Source organism: Wyeomyia smithii, chromosome 1, assembly GCF_029784165.1.
Source record: "Wyeomyia smithii strain HCP4-BCI-WySm-NY-G18 chromosome 1, ASM2978416v1, whole genome shotgun sequence".
NCBI classification, from domain to species: domain Eukaryota; kingdom Metazoa; phylum Arthropoda; class Insecta; order Diptera; family Culicidae; genus Wyeomyia; species Wyeomyia smithii.
In genome coordinates this window covers 188,476,913-188,504,645 of record NC_073694.1, presented here as the reverse complement: position 1 = coordinate 188,504,645, position 27,733 = coordinate 188,476,913, and the positions used below count along the sequence as shown (strand labels likewise).

General features: G+C 37.6%; 1 protein-coding gene across 1 annotated transcript; it reads right to left on the bottom strand.

The window, feature by feature from the left end:
* Positions 1-273: 273 nt before the first annotated feature.
* On the bottom strand, positions 274-26,111 carry LOC129719030 (peroxisomal carnitine O-octanoyltransferase). Its single transcript, XM_055670364.1, has 4 exons — positions 25,477-26,111; positions 1,226-2,152; positions 741-1,168; positions 274-678 (listed from the first exon to the last, which is right to left on the bottom strand). The coding sequence occupies exons 1-4, from the start codon at positions 25,726-25,728 to the stop codon at positions 429-431; spliced, it is 1,857 nt and encodes a 618-aa protein (XP_055526339.1). The 5' UTR covers positions 25,729-26,111; the 3' UTR covers positions 274-428.
* Positions 26,112-27,733: the final 1,622 nt, after the last annotated feature.

Sequence of the window (27,733 nt, the reverse complement as noted above, 5' to 3'; positions counted from 1 at the left end):
ACAAACCAAAAATAATTAACCACAAAGCGACATGCGCTGCAATTAACGAATTTTCACGGGGGAAGTTATTTACGATGCTTCAACCAAACCGCATAATAGTGAGAATGAAATTTGCACTTCATTCTCACATTGCACTGCTACTGCTGCTCACAACAGCCAGCATAACAAGCATTGTTTTGGAGTTTTGTGATATTCAATAACACGAAAAAAATCGGTTTACCAACATATTAATTTCGTGTCACAATGAACAGTGAATAAAATTGGCAGCCACAATCGTTGTTAAATGTCCCAGTACGTGAAGTAGATGTATTGCGCTAATATATGTCTAATAAAAGCTTTTCACCACTTTGTTTTCCTAATGGCATATCGAATTAGAGTATGCACCATGCACCAATATATGACTATATTGCTGAATACTCCTACACCTTTCACAGCTTGGCTGTTGCGTCCTCTTCTAAAATGTACCTAATATCTTCCATAGCCTCGAAAAAAGCAGCCTGCAGCTTCCTGCAACTTGTCACTTCAGAGTCCTTATAGGCAGTGATCATCGACCATAGCGTATCAGTTAAAATCGAGTAGAAACTGCCGTATCCATCCAAGCACATCGGAGCTACGAATCCGCAATTTATCGTGAAACCTAAGGTACTGGTTGAGAGGATAAAGTTGCCACCTCCACCGCTGAAGGCGAAAAAAAGAAAACAAAATTACACTACATTCCAATGTAACCTCATCTAAAGTACCTTTTACTATACAAAGGGTCATCGTAAAGCTCCGGTACGGGCAGTCCCTGCTCGTAGGCAATACACCACAAGGCGAACAAATGCCTATCAAAGCCGTTTCCTTTCCGAGCCTCATTCATCAACTCCGATTGTCGGTTTGCGGCTGTTTTGAACAAACTGGCTTTGGTATTACTAGATTCTTTTGGATTATTCATTGCTTCGATAAAATGCACGGCCTCCATGCTGCACGATCGGCAAGTTTCCGTGCGCCCCTGATAAAACTGACGCATCATAGCGGTCTCGTATGTTGGCGCGAAACTACCATGCAACCGATGGTACGCCAAAAGCATTGCTGTCTGAGTCCATGCGTCTGGGTGAATTTTTCGAGACTTCATATAATCTTTACCATATCCACTAAACTGGTCTACTGAAACAGTGACAGTATTTTGCTGAAATAATATTATCGATTATAAACAAATAGTTACTGTAAAAAGTTTCGATATTACCATTTTATCAGCTACGGTTTTCATTCGACTAATTTCATCGCTTAACTTGCTATCTACATCGAAAACTACTTCAACGGGCGTCACCACCTTTCTCGCTGGGATGGTCCAATCGGGGATACCGTCTTCGACCAAAGTTAACATAGCGTACAAGCTGACCGCCATCGAGATTGTGCCATCGTAGCAGCAGTGTTCACCTAGGCAGCCTGATTTTCCATTCGGGAAAAAGACAGTAGCACAACTTTTGTCAGCCCACCTACACCGCAAATCACCGATCAATGTTTTCACGGCCAAATCAGAATAATCCGAAGGGCAGTTTGTATCCAGCGAAAACAACGACGTTGCTGTTTCAATGTCCCGTAAAGCATTTTTATTGTTTTCTGATAATTCCATCAGGTGTTTCCTATTCTGAGCCCACGTAGATCGATCATCATGGGTAAGAAGTGTCACTGGTTGCTGGTTGGTATCTTCAGTATCTACCCTGTGTTGAATCTGCTGGAACACTAGAAGGAAGTCTTGGGCGCTTAACTCTTCCCCATCATCATGGAATGATTCTACTTTGAATATCCTTCCCTTGTAGATGACCAAAACGTGAGAGGGGCACCAGCCTTCCTTCTCGGTTTTAAAGTGACAAACAATTTTATCCATTTCCGTACCAGGAACTCGAACGGTATTGAAGAGTCGCCTATACTGATCCGAGGAAAAAATTATCTTTTTATCTGCGCTCATAACTGGACGAAGCTTCTCCGTACGAATCAGTTTCCAAAAGCGAACATTGATTGTACAGCATATGGCAGCACCTCGCAGAAAATTCTCCGGTTTGGTCTCCAAACCAACCGTCTCGAACATCAACGGTTGAACCATTACGCAATACGGTATCAAGGGCATACGCAAGCTGAGATAGGCGTAATCTTCCCACCATTTGGCGACCTGAAAATAAATAGATGCATACAGTGCGTTTTCAATTTCTCATTCTAACTGGACAGATCAATGCTAATTAATGATTGATGCAAGCCTTATCGGGGCTGAAAATAGATGCGCGCCGTGTGTGTATATAAATTGTGGGGATTTTATAGAAACCAAAGTCAGATATTCAACGCACCATGAAGTCTTTCATCTTGTTAACTATATTCCTAGCGAGCACTCTATCTTTAGTCCAGTGTGGAACAATAGGTGCCCTTAATGTGTCCGGAAACAGCTTGGGAGATGTTGTGACCATAAATGTGGAAGTGACCGCCGACATTCACAACGAGGTTAAGCAGGAGTTTGAAAATGCCGGCACCACGGTCGTTACCATATCGGATGTGAAAAATATTTTGGAACAACTTCAGACTGCCCTAGCACAGCTCAGTCAGGGACTGACACAGCAGGTTGAAGATCAATCGAACGAATCACAGGAGCCTGAAAATTCCGTACCAGATCTGGCACCCGTCGTCACCGAAGACAAAGGCAACGAAATTATCAAGCAGCTGTATGGTATTCTTTCCGGTCAGCCCGAGATGTGGAAAACTTTGCAGGAACTGATGAGTCACCTGCCACAGATTAACACCGACAGTAAAGTGGAAAACAGAGCGCAAAATAAAGAATGACTGGCGTAAAAACAAGCGAAGGTTTTGTTTACTCCACCAAACTAGTTCGTAGAAAAGTATCGTTTTTAAGTGGATATATCTTTTCAAATGAATAAAAGCTTAAGTTCCACTCACAAAAAATTACATCCTTTTACGCATCAGTTGTAATAGCGCATGTTTTGTCTATTATTTTGACGTTTGACGTTTCACGGTGGCTTCGATGTGTCGTAAAATGTCTAAAATATTAAATACGAACACTTCACATATTCCAAAACACAGTTAATTAGCGTTTTCTAGTGAAATCCCAGGGGTGACGGTCTTACCCTCAGTGCCGGGCTTACCCCCAGTACCCCTAATCTTCATTTGTTTACAATTTACTAAGTCTGCATCAAATCACGATTTATCTCGGATTTAACAAAAAATGTAATAGGATTGGTTTATTAAAAGAATAGACGAAGGAGGGATATTTATTATTTGTTATTTGTTTAGTCTTATACAAGGATGGAAAAAAATCGTATCGGATAACAATTAGTCGGGTATCATTTCTGAACGTGCTATTTATAAGCTTTCAATCCTAGCAAACCATCGCTATTAAAAGTAAACCATTCTCACGCATGCAAAGGACAACTTAGAGCAAAGAAATATATGGTAGCTTTCTTTGATGATTTTGTTTCAGTATTGCCTGCTTTAGGCGGAGCGAGCAACATATAGGGGAATTGTGGGTAAAATGAACAGGGGTGGTAAAATGGACACCCGTTTAAATCTCGACTATTACGTTGAAAAATAGTACAAACTTCTTTGGCACCTTATCTCAGAGGCACTAGAAGCTATTTGAGATAAAGTATGCGACATGATACATTCAAACAGTCAAAATAATAAACAAAAACAAAAACACGTGTACATTCGTGGTGGTGATGTTATTTTTGACCTACAAAAAATAAGGTTTTTTCTAGTGTAAAACAGTATTTTATAACGGTTTTTCTGCAAATATCTGTACTCAGACAACTAACCAGCAAAAATCATCAAAGGTTAGTAGTTGTTTAAATGATTTTCTCGATATATTTGGGTATTTTCATTAATATGTATGTGCGGGTAAAATGGACAGCCCATGGTGATGGAGAAAAAATTGTGTTAACTTCTATTGAAAAATCAAGATGCTTCGTGTTTATATCAGAAAAACGCAAAGGTGAACTCGGACCGATGAACAGATGAACAGATGACCGCGGCTAAACGTACCGTCGAATGCGGAATGTCCGTAAAAAACCTTCCGCCATTTCTCAGTTTCTAGCGGATAAGGTCATATATTGTTACTAATTCTACAACAAACGGTGAAAATTAAACTGTTGGTGAATGCATAAGTGTATTACGTGCTATGTAACAACATTTTACTATCTGTGAAGGGATAATTAATGTTCACGCCCAAGGTGTCCATATTACCACCTCCATACGTTCATTTTACCCACACGTGTCCGTTTTAGCCCCAAAAAACTGCTTTTGAAAATGCTCATGAAAACTACGAAAAATACTATATTTGAGTACTTCTTCTGATTTTTTGTATTAACCATTAGTGGCTCAGTCAATGTGCGCTATCGACTCATAGTTGTAGTGTTAAACTGTGGAGGAAATTGGGAAATGGCTTAGGGTGTCCATTTTATCACCCCTTCCCCAGCGAGTGTTTCACGAAAGAATCGTTAACGATTGCACTCAAGCGATCGCAATGATTCTTTCAAATGTTGGTTGCTTGTAGGCGGAATTCGGCTACACCACGTCGTGCTTTCATCGTGATATACCACGATGATTCTTGGTTTTTTTTTTTTTTTGTTTGTATGATTTATTTATGTACTAAATATTCAGAATTCGTATTGTGTGTTCTGCCACAAATGGTGACATTTAAACACTATTATATATATTTGTACGCTTTTTAGTATTATTGAATGTTATTAGCTTTCGCAGATAATGTAATTGTAGGAAAATTATTAAACCTACTTGTCAAGAAAAAAAAGGAATAAAAGGAATAAAACGAAACTTAAAATAAACTTAAAACTATCTTACTGACTATAAAGTGAGCTAATCGTTGCAATTGAGGATTGCAACGATTTTTGTCGGAATTTGTTGATAATTTGGCTTGACATATTTTCTAATGCTTCTACATTAGTGAGCCTATGTAGCTCATTCGTGCTAAACCAGGGAGGACGCTTTAAAATCATTTTCAAAAGTTTATTCTGAATCCTTTGAAGTGTCTTCTTCCTGGTTGCACAACAACTTGTCCAGATGGGAACTGCATATAACATTGCTGGTCTAAATATTTGTTTGTAAATTAACAGTTTATTCTTGAGACAAAGTCTAGAATTCCTGTTGATAAGAGGATATAAACATTTGAAATACTTATTGCACTTTGACTGGATATTTTCAATGTGCTCCTTGAAAGTAAGATTCTTATCATAAATTAGCCCTAAGTATTTAACTTGATCAGACCAATTTAAGACCACACCGTTCATCTTAATAACGTGGTTATGGGCAGTGAAGGAAATGAAATGATTTTGAGCTGATTGTTTTTTCATCTTGAGTTGTGCACATCATGAAGTGCACAGTTCATGACTAAAATTGTATCCTCTCAATACGTAATAAAATGTTGGTGCCTTGGTCACTCGGAGATGACAAATACAACAGTTGACTACATACAACTCTGAGAATAGAGTGATGCGCGTTGCGCCGTTGTAATTCTCTCTTCGTACGTGGCGCATCGTAGGAAAAAAACGATAGCAACAAGCAAAAGAATAATTGAGAGTCCCATAAATGTTGGTTGGATTGCATCTCGCATCGCAGTGACGCAGCAGCGATGATGCGGTGCGGTGATGATGGGAGGGAGAGTAAGTAGTTCGGAAGGTATTTTTTTCAGCAGGTTTTTTATAGCAGCCAAACAGATACCAAAATGTGCTATGTTTGTTACCGAGAAATCATACGTTTGTTGTATTGCGTTGCGATTTCGTCAATGACATTACTCACTAGTTTTAGTTATGATTAGTGAATGGAATTTTTTCCTCATACTAATTTGGGTAGTAACGTTATGGAAGAGTGAGAGGGGATGGAGTTTTGAAAATCTTTGAATAATGCTTGACTTGCTTTTGAACTGGTTTTGGATGCATTATTGCAGATTTTGATACTGCATTTTCACGTTTCAGTGCTGCGATTTTCAGGTTTTAGTGCTGTATGCCAATTGTGTTGAACCGAATATATTTGTACAGAAGTACAGAAATAACACCGAGAGGAAAAATAAGGCTTCTTTAGCAAAATCTTTAGCGAAAATTTGTAGAGGTTTGTAGAATTATCATTCTTAATAAACATATGCTGGCAACGACATTTTTATCATCACTGGACTTGTTTATTCATACTAAATTCAACAAGGAACTTGGAATATAAGCATAACAACTCAGATCTTTTTTTCCCTTTCTTTTCAATTTTCTATATTTCTGAGTACAAATGACATAAAGTATTTACAGATCAAATTTGTAACGGCTAATTTAACAAACATATTTACCCTAGTAAAAATGTTATGCAACTTAAATCCAAACAAAATATGGCAAGTGTTTTTTACGTCTAATGCCTGATTAATACCTGATAAAATCTGCAATATTTTGCAAATCATTAAAACTCTTTCTATCTTTCACAACAGTTCGAAAAACATAGAGGAGAAACAATTGGTATGATAAAAAGCTCATCGAAGCTCTTTTCCTGATTGGTCTGATTTCAATTAGTCGAATGTTCGCGGAATACCAGTTCAAGAAACACTAGTTAGGGCGAACAATAGTGGTCTTAAAAGGCTTCGCGCTCATTCCACAGCCCTCCGACCGAAAAGCATTGCCAGAACGATTATGAGGTTAGTTTCAGAGCTATATGCTCTGTACTGAAAACAGTTACAGTTTGAACCTTTGTTTTTATTTGTTTTGGAAATATTCGAACTGTTATTAAAATGTGTATACACTTGTAACAGTAAGGAAAAAATTCTTAATACATATTTTGAAGAAATTTGTTTTGTAAGTTCTCCGTACGTCACAATTGAATCAGTTGTAACACACCCTGTTGACACAGTGCGGTTCGATGGTTCGATTTTGGTAACATATTTATATGCCTTCATTGACCACAGGGGGTTTGTTTCTGAAAAGTTGGTTGGGTTTGTAACGACAGATGTTGTTTGGCCATAATGGGTCAAGTAGGAGAAACATGCTGTTAGTGATAAATCAAACGGGCCCGTAACATCAAAATTGCACAAAAGCTTGAAAACTCCGAAATTCAAAGAGTAGTAAATCTAGAATTTGTTTATATGAAAATGTTAATCTGACTTAACACCAGCTAATTATATGTAAGGAATTACCCATCGTGAAAAAGTTGAAGAGGTTGTTTATTAGACACGACCGCAGAGTTAACCTAGAATACAACAGCCTGTCTTAAGTCAATGTATTTCTTGCAATAGGTTTGGGAATACACTCAATGGGGTTAATCAATTTAATGGTCTCTCTGTTCTAGATGACGTTTACCTCTACAGACGGCACCGGTAACGACAAAGAACAACTATGCTATGTGCAGCTAAGCAGTTTCACTTGACGCCATATCCAAAACAAGAATTAAATTGTATTGTTTTGTGGCTGTCTTTTGTATCAAGCTGCACTGAGAAAGCTTAATTTAGGCAGTGGCTACGATGAGGGCCAATAGTGCATTCCCGGTAACCTAGGTTTAATACGAACAATTTTCTGCAGTTGCAGTAGTGTAGATAATTTTAAAACTGATCGCTGCAAATAGTAGGACTTGAGCGAAAAATTATGTGATTCAGGTTCACTGGCGCAAACATTCTTCAAATAAATGTTAAAATACACTCAGTAAACTTTGAGGCTTAGTTGAAGTCAAAAGAGGTTAATAATGTTTGTCAATGCCATTTATTGACAACTGAATATTGTTTTTTGACATGGCAAATTTTTGATTAAGTTCTGAATGATTCACTGTGTAAAATCAACATGAGATGATTTATTTGAAACTATATATGATAATTTTTATCGCTATACTGCTAGTCACGCACGCTATATAGCTAGCCACGCACGCTGTAGATATGCACACACGCTATATAGCTAGCCACGCACGCTATAAACATGCACAGACATGCTATAGACATGCACAGACACGCTATAGACAAGCACAGAAACTATATAACCATGCACACGCAAGCCACGCACGCTATAGACATGCACGCGCTATATAGCTAGCCACGCACGCTAGCGACACACGCTATAAATATTCACACACGTTATATATGTGCACACACCCTGGAAGATGGTGGCTTCTCAAACCACCTGGCGGTGCGAGTCTCATTTAATTTCTGGCTGTATTCACCCAACGATATCTGAATTGAATTACCACTGGTGGGGTCCAACTCAGATCAAAAGGGAGCCGAACTGAAAAAGTTAGGTTCTGCAGCTAACCACTGCCGCCGCCGCTGTTGCCCGCTGCTGCTCCACGCCGCCTTTGCCCACTGCCATCGCTGCTACTGTCCGCCGCTGCTGCCTGCTGCTAGTAAACTGCGACTACTTGAGGAGAAGCAGTCTCTTATATAGCCCAACGAGTGCATTCCTGGCTAACTAGGTACTCCATTCTGTCGTCCTTTTTAGGGAAAGGCAGCAAGCAACCAATCAAAGGTCGACATTTACGTTTCGACAAGGTTCAACAATTTTCAATAGTACAATAGTTCGAACAGTCAAATTACAATTTTCTGGATTTGGACGGTTGCTTAAATGATTTTCCAATCGATTGCTGCAAAAATGACGGAAATCGGTTGAAAACTGACTGAGTTTAGAACGTTTGAAATTGGACAATTTTCGTGACGCTCTCAATGTTTTCGGTTTTCGAAATTGGATCCCTGTATTGAAGTTGAACCCCTATATATGTTGCCGTAAGACGTATTCTACGTCAAAGAAATCAATTTTGTCAATGATCAAGGAACAACTTTATTTGAAATAAAAAAGTCTCTCCCTCTCTCTTCAGCTCGGGGAAAACTAATAGTGTCAGAAGGATCGTAGCTCTAGCCCCGCAATTGTCCTGTACACTCAACAGTTGGCTGCGAAGTCTGTATATAATAAACAGAAGTTCAAATTTCAAGACGGAATGCACCAAGCACCAAGGCATTGCTCTACATTATCAATACACAAAATTTAAAATTGTTAAAAAAGTTGTTTAAGTTAATATTTCCGAAATCTCATTTTTTGTTATGAAAACACCATAAAAGGTTAGCTAAATATTTGTTGTCTGATCATGGCAAACTGAGAGAGAAAAAGTTACGATGGCAGTTCGTAACGGTAATGACTTTTGGCCGATAGCTACAATTTTCCACCGCCGTGCACCGGAAATTGCCATTCTCCGCCACAAACATTTGCCGAACTTTTTCGGATACATTATTTTTTCTTAGCCCTTTGTCCATCTTGACGCCTTATACCGACAAAAGCTTCTAACCAACTAGCAATTTGCACATGCGCTTGCAGCTACCAGCTACCACAAAAAAAAACCCGTTGAGTTGAGTGAGAGTAGGAAAACACGAACTCTCTTTCTTGAAAAAAAAATCCCTATCATTGAGTAAATATTTACGATCCAATTTCACTTATTCATTTGTTCATAACGCGACTAACTTTATATTCTCAGCTGTGCACATAGAGAATAACATATATTGCGTGCTCCCACGATGAAAAGTACATCGTAAGAAGGAAGGCGGAGAGAGTGCACCAGTAACGATTTTTTTTATATGGTGCTCTTTTGTGATCTTCGTTATTCACCTACCATGGAGGTCTGTTTGCAAATGTGCGAAGAATAAGAATAACTCGCACACTGACGACGATGTCAACGCATCATAGGCTTGGTTTATACGCATTCATTAGTCGCTAGAAGCGATTTTTTTCCATCGGTGGTTATGGGTGGGTTTGAGAAATGAAACTCTTGGCTTATGAGGAAAAATAATTAACTGTGTTTTTGAAGCATTAGGGGAAATCTTCCATTTTTGTAAGTATGAAGAAAATATATCTAAACTTTTTATGAAGCCGACTGCATATAACACGAAGGCTTTTTCCTTTTGCGGACATGCTTGTATCGTCACAAAACAGAGATTTCTCACAACCTGGTGGTAAATCAGGAAGATCAGAAGTAAAAATGTTATATAAGATTGGGCCCAAGATACTCCCCTGAGGCACACCAGCTCTAACAGGCAATCTATTAGATTTACCATTTAGATAGTTAACCTGGAGAGTTCGGTCAGTTAAAAAAAACTTTGTATCATTTTTGTGAGGTAAAGCGGAAAACTGAAATTTGATATTTTAGCTATCAAACCTTTATGCCAAACACTGTCGAATGCCTTTTCTATATCTAGAAGAGCAGCTCCAGTCGAATAGCCTTCAGATTTATTAGTTCGAATCATATTTGTTACTCTAAGTAACTGATGAGTAGTGGAATGCTCATGGCGAAAACCAAACTGCTCATTTGCAAAAATTGAGTTCTCATTAATATGTGTTTTCATTCTATTAAGAATTATTCTTTCAAAAAGTTAGCTAATAGAGGAAAGTAAACTAATTGGTCGATAACTTGATGCCTCAGCTGGATTCTTTTCGGGTTTTAAAATTGGAGTGACTTTGGCATTTTTCCATTTCGTAGGAAAATGTGCTAGTGCAAAGCATCTGTTAAAAATTTTTACCAAGAAATTTAAAGAGTTTTCGGGAAGTCTTTTGATGAGGATATAGAAAATCCCATCATCTCCTGGTGCTTTCATGTTTTTGAATTTTTTGAGAATGGTTCGCACCTCATTCAAGTTTGTCTCCAATACCTCTTCGGAAAGAAATTCTTGGGTGGTGATCTGAGCATACTTTTGGTTTACTTCATTTTCAATAGGACTTACTACGTTCAAATTGGAGTTATGAACACTCTCAAACTGCTGAGCAAGTTTTTGAGATTTTTGTTCATTCGTTAGAAAAATGCAATCACCATCTTCAAGGACTGGAATGGGCTTCGAGTGTTTCTTAAGAACCTTCGAAAGCTTCCAGAAAGGTTTTGAATAAGGTTTTAGTTGTTCAACTTCTCTCATGAAATTCTCATTTCGCAAGAGAGTGAATCTATGTTTAATTTCCTTTCGTAATTCTTGAAAAATAATTTTCAAAGCAGGATCACGAGATCTTTGGTATTGACGTCTCCGTATGTTCTTCAAACGTATAAGAAGTTGAAGTTCACTGTCAATAATTGGTGCATTAAATTTCACTCTTGCCTTAGGAACTAATAAATTCCGGACATTGAGTATTAAGCTGCTAAAATTTTCTAATGCTCTGTCAATGTCAGCACTATTTTGTAAAATAATATCATCATTCAAATTTTCCTCGATCGTAGAACGATATCTATCCCAATTAGTCTTGTGATTATTTAACACAGATGTAGTGGGACTTCAAATATTTTCATGGGAAATAGAAAATGTTATGGGAAGATGATCAGAATCAAAGTCAGCATGAGTTAATAAATCACTGGATGAATGGCTTTGATTTGTTAGTACCAAATCAATTGTAGATGGATTCCTAATAGAAGAATAACAGGTAGGACCATTTGGAAATAAAACTGAATAAAATCCAGCCGAGCAATCATTAAACAATATTTTTCCATTGGAATTGCTTTGAGCATTATTCCAAGATCGATGTTTCGCATTAAAATCACCGATGATTAAAAATTTAGATTTATTTCTTGTGAGTTTTTGCAAATCTCCCTTGAAATATTTTTTTCGCTCACCATTGCATTGAAAAGGCAAATACACTGCGGCTATAAATAAAATGCCAAAACTTGTTTCAATTTCAATTCCCAAACACTCGATAACTTTGGTTTCAAGATGGGGTAAAACACGATGTTTTATTCGACGGTGGATAACTATTGCAACTCCACCACCGGCAACATCAAGTCTATCAAACCTATGAACTATAAAATTTGGGTTCTCTTTTAGTTTAATATTTGGCTTTGAAAGCGTTTCAGTCACAACTGCAATATGCACATCGTGGACTGTTAAAAAATTGAAAAATTCATCTTCTTTCGCTTTTAAAGAGCGAGCATTCCAATTTAGAAAATTTACAGCGTTATTTAAAATCATTGCTGAATTTCAATTTCATAACAATATTAGTTGTAAATTTTATACCTTCTTGAACAGCCTCGTACATCGAGTTACAGTTCAACAAAACGGACATTAGCTGCAGCATGGATTGTTGTAGGTATTCAATCTTTTCGGGAGTTGGATTACCTAAATCAGTACTGGCTGACTTTTCAGCACCAAACACGAATGGTTTGTTACTGTTTGAATTTGAAATATTACCTGAAAGGACACTGGGATATGAGCAGCCTGGTGTTGCCTGAACAGGATTATTTTTCTGAGATTTGTTATCTGAATTTAAATTATTACCTACAGACACACCTGCTAATGAAAGTGCTGGTGATGCCTGATAATTTTCGACCTTACAGGACAATTAAAGAAATTAACTTTGTGATTTCCCCCACAATTTACACATTTGAAACTATTAGTGATCTCTTTCACGGGGCAGATATCTTTCGTGTGACTAGTGTAACCACAAATCATACATTCTGCAGCCATATGGCAGTTTCGAGTTCCATGACCATAGGCTTGACAATTCCGACATTGCGTAAGATTATGGATTCCTCCATGTCTCTTGAAGTTTTCCCAACTTTATTCGCACGTTGAATAAAACACGTGCTTTTTCTAAACATTTTAAATTATGTACTTTGGTACGATCAAAATGTACTAAGTAATTTTCCTGGTGTATTCCAGTTTGAAAAATTTTGGCATTTGCCTTTCGTTTCATCAAAATTACTTGGTTGGGGGCAAAACCAAGTGATTCTGACAAACAATCTTTGATTTCATCAATATTTTGATCATTTGAGAGACCTTTCAACACAGCCTTAAACGGTCTCTTGTTTTTGGCATAAAAAGAGTAAAATTTATACATCTTTTCAGTCAAATACTGTAATAGATGTTTATGGCCATCAAAAGATTCGGCCAAAATACGAATTTCGCCTTGGCGACCAATTTGAAAATTAACTTTCACATTCGATAGAAATGATGAAAGTTCTGATCGAAATGCTTTAAAGTTTGCTACAAATACCACAATAGGTGGAACTTTAACCTTCTTCATAACGGCTTTATGCTCAGTATGAGAAGTTTGGAATTCTAGATCCCCAACAGAAGAAAGAATATCATACCTGTTAATCGAAATTTCAGTGTCACTTGGAGGAGATGCCTCACGTTTCCTTGATGCCGCATCAAAGCGAGCTTTTTTATTTTTTCCAGGCATAACTGGACAACTTCACTACACTTTCACTTCAATATAGAATTTGAGTAGAAATATCTCAAACCAAATTAATTCACTAAACACTCGTTAACTTTAAAAACAAATTTATTACTTTGTCTTTCAACAGGTAGTCTTTTAAAAAGATTGCCTGTTGAAAGCGAAAAACAAAATTTTAATATCTCTCGGTAGTCTAAGACTTAGCCTCGAGCTGTTGGTAAAATGCGACCGTACTGTAGGACAGTTCAAGTCGATCTGCGATGATTCTTGGCGATTTCAAGTATCACATGCTAATGCACCATGCTACAATTTCCGTTAGCATTGATGATACCTGCTTGCTCCGGTAAGCAAACAATTGAACGCAATCTAACGTTCATTTGGATTCATAATTTTGTATCACTGGCGATAATATCTCAAATATTCTCGCGATAATGTTGAATGCAAGTGAACTAAAATACTATCGTGTTTGAATCATTCAGTCTCCTTCTATGGTATTCGGAACTCTTAGAAGCGAAAAACAATCAGCAGCGTTTCTATAGAAAACTTGTACTCGAGTGAAAATAGTTTAACGATAACTGATGAATCAAAGAACACATTTGCATGAAATATTGCTAGTGAGTGAACTTTTCCATGCTTGGTCTTATATCAACTGACACATTGGTGGTCTTAATGATAAAATATATTATCTACTGAAAACATTTAAACTTGTCGTCTACGATGAATTTGCATAAACATTTTCGCCAAGATGTTAAGGTGAAACACTGCTGGAACCACAAATGGCCGACTTAGAGCCACCACTTTGAATTTTATGTTTGCTGTGGTGAAGAAAACATTTGGAAACTGAATAAAAAGGACTTAAGTTTTTCTTGACTTTTTCACTAAGCTTCAAGATAAACACCAAACATAAAAATGCGTTTTCACAGGAAACGCATTAACTATCCCGAGCCTTGTGCTTGGTGGCTCGAAGTCGGCCATTATGGCTTCAACACAGTTTTACCTTACTAGCCTTTCCGGTGCATAAATATGTAATCGCTGCAAACTTCGCGGTGCATTTCTTTCATCAGTTAAAACTTTGAAAATAAACACAGCCTGAGCATCGAATCGTCACTGCTGCAGAGTTTCCTAGCAATACTCAGAGAGAGAGAGATATGCGAAGAGAATGTTGTGAGCCAAACGAACAAGGAAGGTAACACATTGAGAGGTATTGAAATCAGGTACAATAAGGGATATTTTTATTTTCACACGTTTTTCGTGCTCTATTACCAAACAATGAATTGAGAATACTCCAATATTGCTTTATCATGGTAATTTTTCACTGGTGGTTCACAAACCTTTTGTATGATCAACATCTTTAGGTTTAATTTTATATAATTGCACCATAATTGATCATTATTTTAATGATCAATTATGGTGCAATTATATAAAATTAAACCTAAAGATAAAATTTAACACCTTCACGATTTTTGTGATGCACTTTATTATTCCCCAGTACTTCCACCGTCAAAATCAGTTTTAAGAATCGAAAGAGAAAGTTTGTCAACATAGCGCGTTGAGGAGAGATCTGGCACCTCTGACATGTGAAACCTAGTTGCCAAATTGGCGAGTTTTTTCATCGCCTATCTCTCTCTCTCTCTCTCTCTCTCTCTCTCTCTCTCTTGAGTATCTCTACACTCAAAATAATTTTCACGTCATAATTACCAGAAAAGTTATGTGAATATTTTCCACTGTCATTTTCACGTAGATTCTACGTGATTGCCATTTGAGTTCATCATGATCTGGTGAGATGATTTATCCTATGAATCTTATACAGCAGACATATGCATTTTATGTGAATTTCACGTAGAATTCAACTACCGGTAAAAAGGAAAGCATTCGATTATCTGCTAGCTACTATGTTTGATACAACGTAAAATTTCCAAATTTTGTTTCCCCAATTCTTAAAAGACGGCAAATAGTTTTTAAAAATTATAGAAATATGTTGCTTGATAAATCGCACTGCCATGCAAAATCGCCGATTCGTAAATGAATCAAACGACATAAAAACGGGCAAATATTACGACATTTTCCGGCGATAACTATTGTAAGCTGCAACTGTTTATGTATAGGAAACTCCTAGACCTTGAAATAAATCTGTGTGAAACCTGTAAAGCTCACTTGTTGGCAAGCCGTCGAGAAATTCTATTTTATTGTCAGAGACTGAGTTAGACAACAGCTTCGCCATTTTGATTTCTGTGTATTTTCACATAGAGAGTTCACGCGATACTTCTTTTATAACATTCTGTTTGACGTTGCCAAGTTCACGTAGATAGTACGTGATAAAACATAGTATGCATGTGATTTTCCCGTAGATGTTATGTTTGTCACATAAATCATGCAAAATGACAGAAAATGAATAAGTACAGGAAATTTCACGTAACAATAATGTGAAAAATATTTTGAGTGAAGTGTTCCCAATCACAGCAGCTGGCAGCGATCAGATTATGCCGGTAACTTCTGCGGATCTCGCCACGTTGCACAGATTCAATTCTTGCAATCCAGTTTACAGTGAGCAGTGTACACCACACTACTGAATTAGCTTCTAGAACAGATCAAACCAGTGAATAATATAATGAACAAAGGCATACTGGATCATGCAGATCCGATGCTACCAAAAAAGTGTCGATTCGCCCTTGCTAAAATCTCATTGTAGTGTAGTAGCCTAAAGGATAGAGCTGCATCCAACTTAATACCCAAATCTTGAACCTGTTTGGCTCTAGTCAAAGTTTGGTACGAAATCACGCAACATTTCTGGATATCACCTGACAAGCACCACTCGTGAAAAATGTCGGCTAGTCGCTGGAATTCGTTACAGTTTACGATGTTTCGTGCCTTCAACAATTGGCAATTGTCTGGCAGTACCTATCAAAGATGCGTCATTTATGTACAACGCAAAGAGCAGTGGTCCTAGATTACTGCCTTGCGGAACGCCCGACAGATTCGAAAATAGATTAGAATGCTGTGATTCAATCTTTACTCGAAGCGTTCGATTTTTTAAATAGGATCTTAGCCATTGTACGAGAGCAGGAGTATTTTAACGGGCAGGCTATCGTGGTTGACGCAGTCAAATGCAACTTTGCAAAAATTCTATTTTTTTTTCATTGAAGGAAGTGGGGTGAAACGGCCCCTTAAATTTCATGTATAAACCAAGTGCGCCAAATGGGGTAAATCGGCTTTAGGTTTTTTTCCAAAAACCGTCAAAATCACTAAAACCACAATATTACCTATTCTGCCTCACCAGAACTACCTACGTCATCAGAAGATACACCAAGAATTTTTTTTTTCGAAAAATGCCGTCAAAATCACGAAAACTGCCAGAACTCGGGTTAGACTTGATAGATTTGTTAAAAATTTAAATTATTACTCTAGTTAATTAAGGACTTAAGGGTAAGGTGACAAAGGTGACAAAAAAATTTCTTAGAAAATACTTGGCGATTTTCGGGGTGCTGTTTTCCAGAACACGAGTGTAGCATTTTATAAAACAACTAAAGTGCTTCTATTTGATATCAAATCCAGATGCATCATTTGGAAATTGACTAAAAAGGACTGAAGCTTTTCTTGACTTTTTCAATAAGCTTCAAGATAAACACCAAACAAAGTAAAAGATATTGTGGATATGACGGTTGGGAAAATAAATAATTCCTACTGGTCCGTGAAGCAAATTAAATCATTATTTGCACGATTTTCTACAATATTTATACAGGTTAAACTTAGTGCAAAGGAAGATGGTTCTTTGATGAACAAGGAAGAACATCATAAGTACGTATTGGTGAGCATAAGTGTTCGAAGTCGTATATTTTTCAAATGATTGTTTATTTTTATTGATACAACAGCAACAAGAGTAACATGATTCTTTGGCCAACACTCTGGGAAAAAAGCAAAGAATGCGATGAATGGGACCGATGACAATAAATTTAAAAGTAAATCTGAATTAAAAAGATGAACATGAAACTCAAAGAATAACTAACTTCATTTGCTTCAATAATACTCGAAATATTGTAGTCTCTCAGAAACCGTCATAACGAAAATGTGTTTTTCCTTGTTTGAAGAAAAACTTCAGTCCTTTTTAGCCAGTTTCCAATTGATGCATTTGGATTTGATATTAAATAAAAGTTCTTTAGTTGTTTTATAAAATTCTAATATCAGGCTGTGGACCTTTTTCTGTAGAGAACCCTGTAGCACCCCGAAAATCTCACGACAGATCAACGATTCTGGTCGCAATGAGGGAGTTTATATAAAAATAAATAATAGAACCCCGACAATTTCCCAGAAAAATATTTTTTTTATCATGTAAATTCATTTGTCACTTTTGTCATCTTATCCGTAAACTTCTTAGGTATTTAATTAAAGTAATAATCTAAATTTTGAGCAAATCTTATATTTTGCTCTTGCAGTTTAGATGATTTTGACGGTATTTTGGGAGAAAATCTTAAGGGAACGTTTTACCCCAAATGGCGTATCTACTGTTAAAGTAGGTAGTTCTGGTAAGGAAGAATGATTATCTAAATTTTCAGCAAAATCTATTAAGCCTAGCAGGAAATATTGTGATTTTAATGCTTTTGACGGTTTTTGGGAAACATCTTCTAGGGCCGTTTTACCCACACTTGGCTTATACATAAAATTAAAGCTTTCGAGTTGCTCTACGGAACGTTATATTCAGATATTTTTTCTAGCGATGTTGAGATAAGTAGGATGACCCTGAAACCTCTTTGCCATATATTGTTACCGTGCGTTTTGAAGTACTCTTAGTGTTGAATAATTACACAAATTTTTGGAAAAATCCATCAAGTCTAGTAGGAGTTATTGCACTTTTTAGTATTTGGACGATTTTCGACATATTGATGGCCGTTTTACCCCACTTAACCTCAATGAAAAAATTTGAAATTTTGCAAAACTTCCTACCTTGAATAGACAAACAAACGTCGAAAATTTCTGCCCAATCGGAGAACATCAAAACAACATGCGGTTGCGCCTCTCGCGAACTGGCTCTTAAATGTCACCTAGCAACCGAGTGTAACTTTACCGTGGTTTTTTAATTTTTGATATTGTTATTTCATGAACGGCTTTACGAATGCATAGATTTTAAGAGCAGCAGACCTGCTTTCATAGAAAAATTATCCTCAGACAGCTCAGACTTTTAATGCCTTCTTAAAAGAGTAATTTGAAGAAAAAAAAGTTAATGTCGAAGCGCCATCTCTACGTCCAAATCGCGAATTAAACTGAGCGTCAAGTGGAAGTTTTTATTACACTGAGAAACTTTACTGCACATAGGTTGGATAGAGTATCAAAGTGCTGGACCGTGTATTTTATGCAATAAATACATAGCAATTGTATTTTTATATGATACCTATGGTTATATTCTAACTGAAATATCACAAAAAACACCAAAAAACACTTCTTTCAAATTTTCAGAAAATAAAGATTTTTTGATGGACAATTTTAAGAAAAAATCATGGTTTGCTAATACTTGCTACCCGCTGAAATATTTACTTCACAAAATTATGTATTTTTTTCAAATTTTGTATATTATTTTCCCTTGAGTACTTCTGAAACTTCTGTACTCGGAAGGAAACGACATAATTATTCAATTTCTATCGAGAAAAAAATTGTAAAAAATTATTTCGAGTGAATTCATAAAATTATCACAATAAAACGTGAAATTCAGACAAAATTTATTAAAACTCGTAGATCTTTAAAACTTGAAGAGTTAGAAATTTTGTATATTCTGTAAAGTTTCATGGAATTTATATATCCACAACTTTGTCCAGTACCGCAAAGCTCTAGCGTGTGAGGGAAAGAAGTTGGCATCGCAACGCCACGTTTGCGGCTCAATTCCGAACCAATTCAAACACCCAAAATGACGCCCTAACTAAATCAAGAAACTTTGTAGAAGATCGGAAACCGATTGGTCAAACCCTAAGAGCGCTATTAATTTCGTTCCGCTAGATTCCATTTCTGGCCCAGTGTGCAATGGATTCAAATGGAAGGAGTATGAAGGCCATTTAGGGATGCTGATAAAACATGGTAAATTTTCGTTGCGCCACTTCGGAACAACCTTATGCGAATGAATCCGGCTGAAAGCAGACACTTTCTTCTACAAATAATTCCTTGGCACAAGGTAGCAAATGTTCTTTAATGACGTGTTGTAGATTGCACTCTATTAATTTTCACACCCCTTTCGATGAATAGCAGTGGCAATTTTCCTCTAATGGATATTGCTCCCCAAACCATCATAGCTGAAACATTCTGGAATCGTTTCACCCGTTTTTATCGACTGGAATATCACGAAGACATGTTCCATAGACATGATCATTCTGCTTGTTCAAAACAGCCTCCAAAAAGTAAACAATTTTTCATCTGCAAAAATTATGTTAGTTAATAGTGAGCAGTGTCGTCTTCATTAGCAATCGAGATCAGATAACTCTGTCAACCTTGTGACAACTTCCTTTTGATCTGTATGTTGCTTATTCCAGCAAGATTAAACATCTTGTTTTGTACCCTACTTGAATCCATTGTAATTATCCTCTGAAGAAAGTGAAACACTGCCTTTAAGTCATTAGTTATACTAATCACTCCAGTATCGAAGTTTAAAAATTTTTTTTTGCCCCATCCTGTATAATTTTTCATGTTATTATAAGGAGTTTTTTTTGCAATATATATCTTGAAATTCTTCATGACATTGTGAAAGTGTTGGTTTTTTAAAATTGGATCCGTTTTTCAAGTATACATTTTTTCATGTCCTGAATGAATTAAAATACTCTTATCATGAAATTTCACTATAACAAAAACGTTTCGTAATTTTTAAGGCAGTTGAGTCGCATATTCCAAGAATGCGACTACCAAAACAATAGCGAGAAAAAATTGATAGTAAATTGAGTAAAATAAAACTCCTTTCCCTACACCGACCGCGGTCGAAAAATGGAGACTAAGAAAAACAACGAGAATTCGATTATTAGCTTATTTGCGTTTTTTTTACCGCTACCAGAAACGTTTTGTAAGAGACAAAATTGAACTACCTTTTTCAATTATATAATTTTGAGGCACCAGGTGATTTTTGTTCTCTGGTTATTTCGGGCAGAAATTCCAGCCTTTTTTGGCACTTTTGCAACTACTTAGTTCCCACAACAGCCGCCAGATAGACGAGTGAAACCCGGCACGAGATGGCCGGTACTATTTCGCCTTTTCTTCCTTTTCACGATCAGCACCTAACATCCGTAAAATGTCGGTAAGGTTTTGGAATGAAAAAAAAATGGTTGAATGTTTAAGTGATCATAAATTGACAGTAAGCGTTGCGTATGTACTAGAGCGAGTAAAACAACAACAGCAACCAAAACAAATCGTTCCAAAGTCAGATTGCTTGTACACTTGAGCGTTGGCGATGCTTGAGAAGTAAGGTAATTGGTTGCTCGGTAAGATTTAGACAATCTATGTTATTTACCAATTTTTTCGAAAGTGTCACAATCAATTAGTTGTTTTTGTTACAAGAGCTCAACCGTTAAAAAATTCTGATCGATTGATGCCAAAACCTCGACCATCTGATAAACAATGGCTGAAACCCTGACAACTTTTTCCATCCTAATTTCTGGATTTTCAAATTCAGGCACATAACGGCCAGATAGACGTAGTCTATCGTCAAAATGTTCCTGATTTTGTAAGCTTTTCTTAGTCAAGATAAACCTCTATAAGATAACAAGAATTTTTTGGTTCCATTTTTTTTTAACTTTGTGTTCTCCTGTACAGGTCGGACTCGATTATCCGGAACATCAAAAAAAATTTCGCAAAAAAAATTTAAAATTTGCGATTAACGAACATAAAATAAATATTTACTTTCTTTTTATTTTGTTTGTATGATGCAGTGGCGTAACCAGAAATTATTTTTGAGGCGAAAAGGAGTGATTTCTTGAGAAGCATAAAAAAATAAATTGGACATTGATTATTTTCACTTATTTCGAATATGTCCCAAACATCCCGAAAGTGACATAAATGATAACAAATATGCCAGAAGGGATGGTAAAGGTAAAATTTCGGATAAAAAATTGTAAACGAACACTGAGAAAATAAAATTCCGGATAATCGAGTCAAAAATTCCGGATAATTGAATTCCGGATGATCGAGTCTCCGGTTAATCGAGTCTCCGAATAATCGAGTCCGACCTGTATTTGTTTTAATTTTTTACCTAGTACTCATAATATGAACCCATTTTTTTGTCATTCAATTTTATGGGCTAAGGATAGTGTTACTCTAATTTTAATCCAAAAAAATATCCAAAACTTTTTAATTCAAAGTCCTTCAATTTTATTGTTCAAAAATCTAAAACAGCTTCAAGCACTCCCTCAAGGCGCTTCCACCATATCCGTAGCCGCATCCATCAGCTCGCGCAGCTTCTCGCCAAGCTCAAGCAAAGTTGGTTCGATCTTCGCTGAAAGTTCCGGCGAAAAATCGATACTGCCGCCATTCGTTACAATCTCGTACCAAATTTCTTCCATCAGATTCCAGGGGAAAATAGCATACATTCCCTCAACGATATAGTCGATAGCCTGATGGATGTGGCCAATCGTTTCGTCCGACAGCTCAGCCAATTCCGGAAAGATTTCAAACTCCCAATCAAACAACCCGTTGAAACCTACTTTGGTGCGTTCGATGTTCTCTGCAATCAAGGCATTAATTTCTGGCGAGAAATCGAAAGAGCCTCCATTGCGTAGAATTTCTTTAGAAATTTCCTCCAACAACTCGGTTGGAAACAGTGATATCAACAGATCTACAGAATAGTCAAAATATTTGCGCATTGCATCAATTCCTTCTTCATCCAATTCCGGGGTACCTGGACTTGTGAGCGCAATATTCAGATAGTTCGCTTTTAATGCAACTCGATACTGCTCAACTGCCGCTTCGAGCTTAGCGGTCAATTCTGGGGTGAAATCAAAGCTTCCTTCATTATCCAAAACTTCATAAACAAGCTCCTGCACCAGTTCTTCCGAAAACACTTCTTGCCCTGTACGTACCAACTCGGACATGCTCTGATAAATAATATCCATAAGCTCATCGGAAACTACACGAGCAGTTTGATGTTTTCCTTCATCACTGAGTATTTCTTCCACCTTGTCCAAAGCTTCACGCAATTTCTCGCGCAATTCAGCTCTCATAAATTCGATACGCTCTAACAAATCAGAAGATAAGTCAAGCGATCCATCATTTTGAAGAATGTAATACGTTATGTCCTCTAGTAGAGTCCACGGAATGGCATCGAATACTCTCTCAATCATGAAAACAGCAGCTTCATGGAGTTTAAGACGAAACTCTTCATCGATGTCGATCAATTCCTCAAAAACCTCAAATTCGTAATCTAGTAACTTTTTCCAGGCGTCTTTGTACGTTGCTTTGGTATCGTCAATTTTAGCCCATAGCTCTGAACTGAACTCAAATGATCCACCGTTGCTTAGTAGCTCTTTGACGATTTCTTCGAATAACTGATACGGAAATATGCTAAGCATCGAATCAACAGCCATGTCCAGATAGATTCGAATTTTCTCCAAAATTTCATCTGGAACTTCCTCTCCACCAATGACGACCCCTTCAAGAGCGTTCTTCAAGTTTACGCTCACTTCAACACGTTTTTCATCGAGTTTAGCGCGTAACTCGGGTGAAAAATCGAAAGCTCCATCGTTAGCCAAAACTTCAGTGACCACTTCTTGAAGCAATTCTTGTGGATAGGTATCGAAGACGGTGTTAAAGATTGTTACAAAGCCATCGAATGCTTGGTCCAGAACTTCCGGCGGAACAGCTCGAACAGCAACTTTGGGATCACTGCGAATTCGCTGATGTACCGAAGGATATCCGCAAACGACCGTCACTAGGACAAGCACCAGGACCGTAACCGACCTCATCGTGAAATCGATGTTTTGGAACTGCTGAGTATGCAAATTAACCCATCTAATTTATATGCGACATGTGGGATGTTATCTATCAATTGAGTGGGGAATCCAACTGAACTTGGTGTAGCGCTGGCAGAGATGAATGATTATATTTTCGACTATCTATGGTCTGATTTTGTCCGATCTTCGATGCGTCACTCACACTAAGGCGTCTCCGTTGCAGTAACCAACTGAACCAATTCTTCTTATCTGTTGCGCAAGAGGGTCGTCCATCTTGGTTTATCATGTCATTGAAGGACCGGTAGCTTTGCGCTAATAACAACGGAACCGGTGAAAAACCTTCCTGCGATTCGACGCAATAAGATAGTCAGTTATGATTTTATTCCACATTTAATTGCTGAGATTTTACTCTCTCCTTTCTGAATAAGTATTGGTTCACCTTCCAATATACAAACAACAGTAAATTAGAACTACACAAAATCAAACCGCCACGTGAGATTTTCGGAGATGATTCATTTGCCTGATATTGTTCGTCCATTGTGATATATTCAAAATCATATTATGTCATTGCTACGGGTTGTTTACGCAACTGTGAATCATCAGTGAAACTTGTTACTTATTCTACCCAAGGATTTGCATTAGTTTGTGCGAGCAGTCAGAATAAAATTTGTAACAATGCATATAAGATGATTAAAAGATGTGAAAATAATTTAAAAAAGTCGAAAATGTTACATTTTGACACCCAGGAATCTGAGAAAAAAGCACAAAATTTTCCACTCCGGTTGTCACGCTAAGCCACTACACATACTAAAAGACATGTAACACCCACGGCGATTATTTCATGATTCAGGCGAGTAGTACTAATTGGTCCCTGGTCGGGTTCAGGTCTGGTACGGGTTTTGAAAACACTATCTCTAATACTCTGCAAGTCGGTACAGGGTCCTAGAGAGGCAAACTGTGAGTAAGAACCTTGTTTCGCCATGCTTACTTATACCATACAAATTGACAGAATTAGTTTGTAGAACGCTCGTTTCGTGCCAAAATGTTCCAATAAACTGCCTAAAATTGGTCTATTTGGCAGTTCGAACATTTTTATATTATTGATTGATTTGTACGCACCATTCAGATGCAATCTACAATCGGACGAACATTCTGATAATATCGTTACCCCAGCTCATATGATGCCTTTTAGCTGGTCTCGAGGTACGATGCGGGTCTAACAAACCAATTGGCCTATGTTCGAATCGCGGCGCGGGCACTATTAGTGACAGTAATATCGTAGTGCTAGCCCCGCAATTGTCCTGTATACTAGTAGGCTCCAAAATCTGTGTCCAACAAACAGAAAGCTTCCGTTTCGACAGCGAAATGTAGGTACATGAGCTTCGATAGGAAAGAAAGAGTACCAACACACTCTTCAATATAATATCGTTGTTTTATCAAAAACAGAATCGATAGCGTTGTTTCTCTTCAGTTCCGATCGGGCCGCGCAACAAAATGAAATTATTCTCATTTTCGATTACTTTCCTACTAGTTGGTGCAGCAAGTCAGACGCGATTGCCATTCTCAATAGATTTTTTTCACGAGTCTCTCCCGAGTGAAATAGTTTGCCAACTAGTGGACGAGCTGAAAAACATTGGTGGACACTTCAACTTCTCCGAAGACCTGAACGGTAAAATGAAAACTCATATAACATTCGTAAAACAACTACTGCCCAGTGAAACGGCTATCCGAAATTTCATCAACCAATTTCCAGCCAGTAACCAGCAGGTTGTGGAACAAGCACTAAAACAAGCGCTTCTAGCAAGTCTGGATGAAGCGAACAACACGAAACCACCTAGCCCGAGCAAACCACGTCAAATCAGTCCCGAGCGGCTGCAGAAAATCTTACCGGACACGTTGCAACGAGAAATTCTCGAAGAATTATTTCTTAAAGGTGGTTTGACACATCTATCTCCACAGCTAAGACAAAAAGTGCATCATCTTCTGAATGAGATACGCAACAACTATGCGTTTTCACCACCCGCTGAAGTTACCAAATTTTTACTACGTTTTCCACCAGAAATTCGTCAAGACATATCGGACATAATTGAACATGCCAAACAATCAAATATGGTTGAAGGCGATAAACCCATAGTTGAAGCTTATTCGTACAACACCCGAGATGCTAAACAATACATGAAGCACCAGCCTAACAGGAATGACTTTGCCTATTATCTTAGCATGTTTCCTTATGGAATAAGAGCACAACTACAGCACTTGATGAACAATCCAATGGACGAAGTCTACATTGATAAGATAAAGAAACAACTTGCGAACTATTTACGCAAGCAATCATGAATAAACAATTTTCACAGTAAAACGCCTGGAGATATACTAGAAAAAAAAATTCTTTCATAAGAAACGTGTACTGTCAAAAGGTCACTCACCCAGTTCTTTTCATGTTTTGCTTTCTCCTCCAATATTGCATGCAGTTTGCCGCCGATTCCGGTTCGAAAATCCTCAATTATATCCTTAGAATTTCGCAGTTCTTCAGCAGTTCCAAACGGCCTCAGTGATTCATAGTATCTCTTAAGTGTTTGCGACAATGTTGGCAGAGGCAGCGCCGGTAGCGAGTCATCGTAGGAGAAAGTTGTCTCCTTGCTTCCCTTTTCGAAATGATAAATTGTATCTCGATTCATTACAGTTTTGCGGTAGCTATGAGCTAGCTTTAGGGCGCGGTATACCGTGCGCACGATAACGTCGAGTACAAATTTTGGACTCTGAACTTTGGAATTGACCTCAAGAACATAGAAACCAAATAATGCGTAGATAGATCAATAACCGTTATCTTTTGGTATATGCTTTTTGAGCGCTTTAAATGGGTTTATGCCGTTATCTCGAAAAAATTTTTAAACAGTTATAGTCGACGGTCAAATTATTATTTGGAAATTTCAATTTTAAGATACTGATTTCCGCAGAGCTGGAACACGTTAATCACCAAAACACAACACAAACCACAAAGACGAAGAGCAAAAACAAACTGACCAAGGCACCGAACGGCGGACGATACAAAACATAACAAACTTCACCTTACAACAGAGCGAATGTGTTCTCTTGCGAGAGAGAGCTAAAGATGCCATTAGCAATGGGCAAAATCGATCCGATTTTTGCAAAATCGATCTTTTCGGGCCGATTCATCGATTTTTGAATCGATTTCTCTGCGCGCGATCTTCTACTGATTCGATCTTTTGGATGGCAAGATCGTTTGTTTTTTCGCCTGAAAAATAAATGTGTGCAAAACGGATTGAAGACAATAGTGATTGCATTTATTGTTGCTAACGTTATCTGCGGCCGAATTCCGAGAACACTTTTTTTTGAAGAGAAGAAAGTTTCTTCATTGATAGTATACAAAATTTTTTTCTTCTCCGAAGAAGTGTGTGCTCGGAACTCGGACACTGATCTGAAAAATGTGTCAATTTTTTACCGGGATGACCATAGTTGAAGAATGGGCTAAAGTTTAATAGACATGAAACCGAGGAAAACGCATTCCAAATGTTTTTGCTGGTTCAAACAATTGTCTACGTCTATGACAACTTTTTTCATGAGTATGTCACCACCCCCACAAGGTTCCAGAATATCCAGCTTCCCACGAACGGTAATGGCGGATAGGGCACGCTGCCCATTTTGACGTTTTCTGTAGGTCAGGGAAGCTGGATAACCTTGTCGTCGAGCTGAAAAAGAACAATCCGCAGCCAAATTAAGTCCCTCCAGTATTTTTAACGCAGTAACCATTTTTTTGCCTTTGTAAACGCGACATCAATAGACAAACCCGTATGAAATTTGGCTAATACGCATGCGTTGTGAAATATATCAAGGATTAGGGGTGGGTGAAACGGCTCTTTTGCAAGAGCGGCTCTGAACTGACTCATGGTTCACAATGATTCACGAGCGTTGACAGTTCGTGTTGTCTCGGTAAACTTCGGGTTCACGCGAATCAAACAGTTCTGCTTCGCCCAAAGAACCGTGGTTCTTTTTCGTGAGCTGTTCGTTCTTTCGCTCTTTTCTAAGAACCGGTTCATATGAACGGCTCGTGAGCCGTTCGCCCATCCCTAGCGAGGATGAAAAGAACGACGAGATAAGTTTGCACCTCGAACTGAATATAAAGTACCGACCACAAGACCGCCTCGAAAGTTTGACATATATTGGCGTTGACGGTGTTACTGTTATTTGTTTGATTTCTGCGTGCGAAAAAGAAAGAAGGAAATATTTTTGCTTTTGTCATCACGCACATTTTGACAATTACATACGAGAGTTCACGTAGGTGCGAACAGCCACCGAAATCTCTTTCAACGCGAATAAACAGAATTGTATACAATCATTACTAACTGATTGGTGTAGATTGGGGTGGCAATGGACTTTGACAGTTTTATTTAGAAGTAGTGTTCAATGTTCACAGTTAGCAAAATTTCGATTTTTTGGATAACACCCGACCTCGACGTTTTATGTATTTCTAATAACCCGTTCACATGATGTAATATTGCTCATCTTGATTTCAAATCCCATACTCCAAATTTTCCGTGAAAACTAGATTTATGTATGTTTCAAGATACGCGATATCACGTGATATCTGCTATAGTGTGAACAAGGCATAAGACATTTGGCACAAACAAAAACTATTACAAACTGTGCTTTTATTCAGAAGTC

Excerpts from the sequence above, each read along its gene's own strand:
- LOC129719030 (XM_055670364.1), bottom strand. The coding sequence starts at position 25,728 with ATGAATCGAGATACAATTTATCATTTCGAAAAGGGAAGCAAGGAGACA. Across the intron at positions 2,153-25,476 it reads CAAAACATGAAAAGAACTGG|GTCGCCAAATGGTGGGAAGA; the intron begins GTGAGTGACCTT and ends ATTTATTTTCAG. Across the intron at positions 679-740 it reads GACCCTTTGTATAGTAAAAG|CGGTGGAGGTGGCAACTTTA; the intron begins GTACTTTAGATG and ends TTTCGCCTTCAG.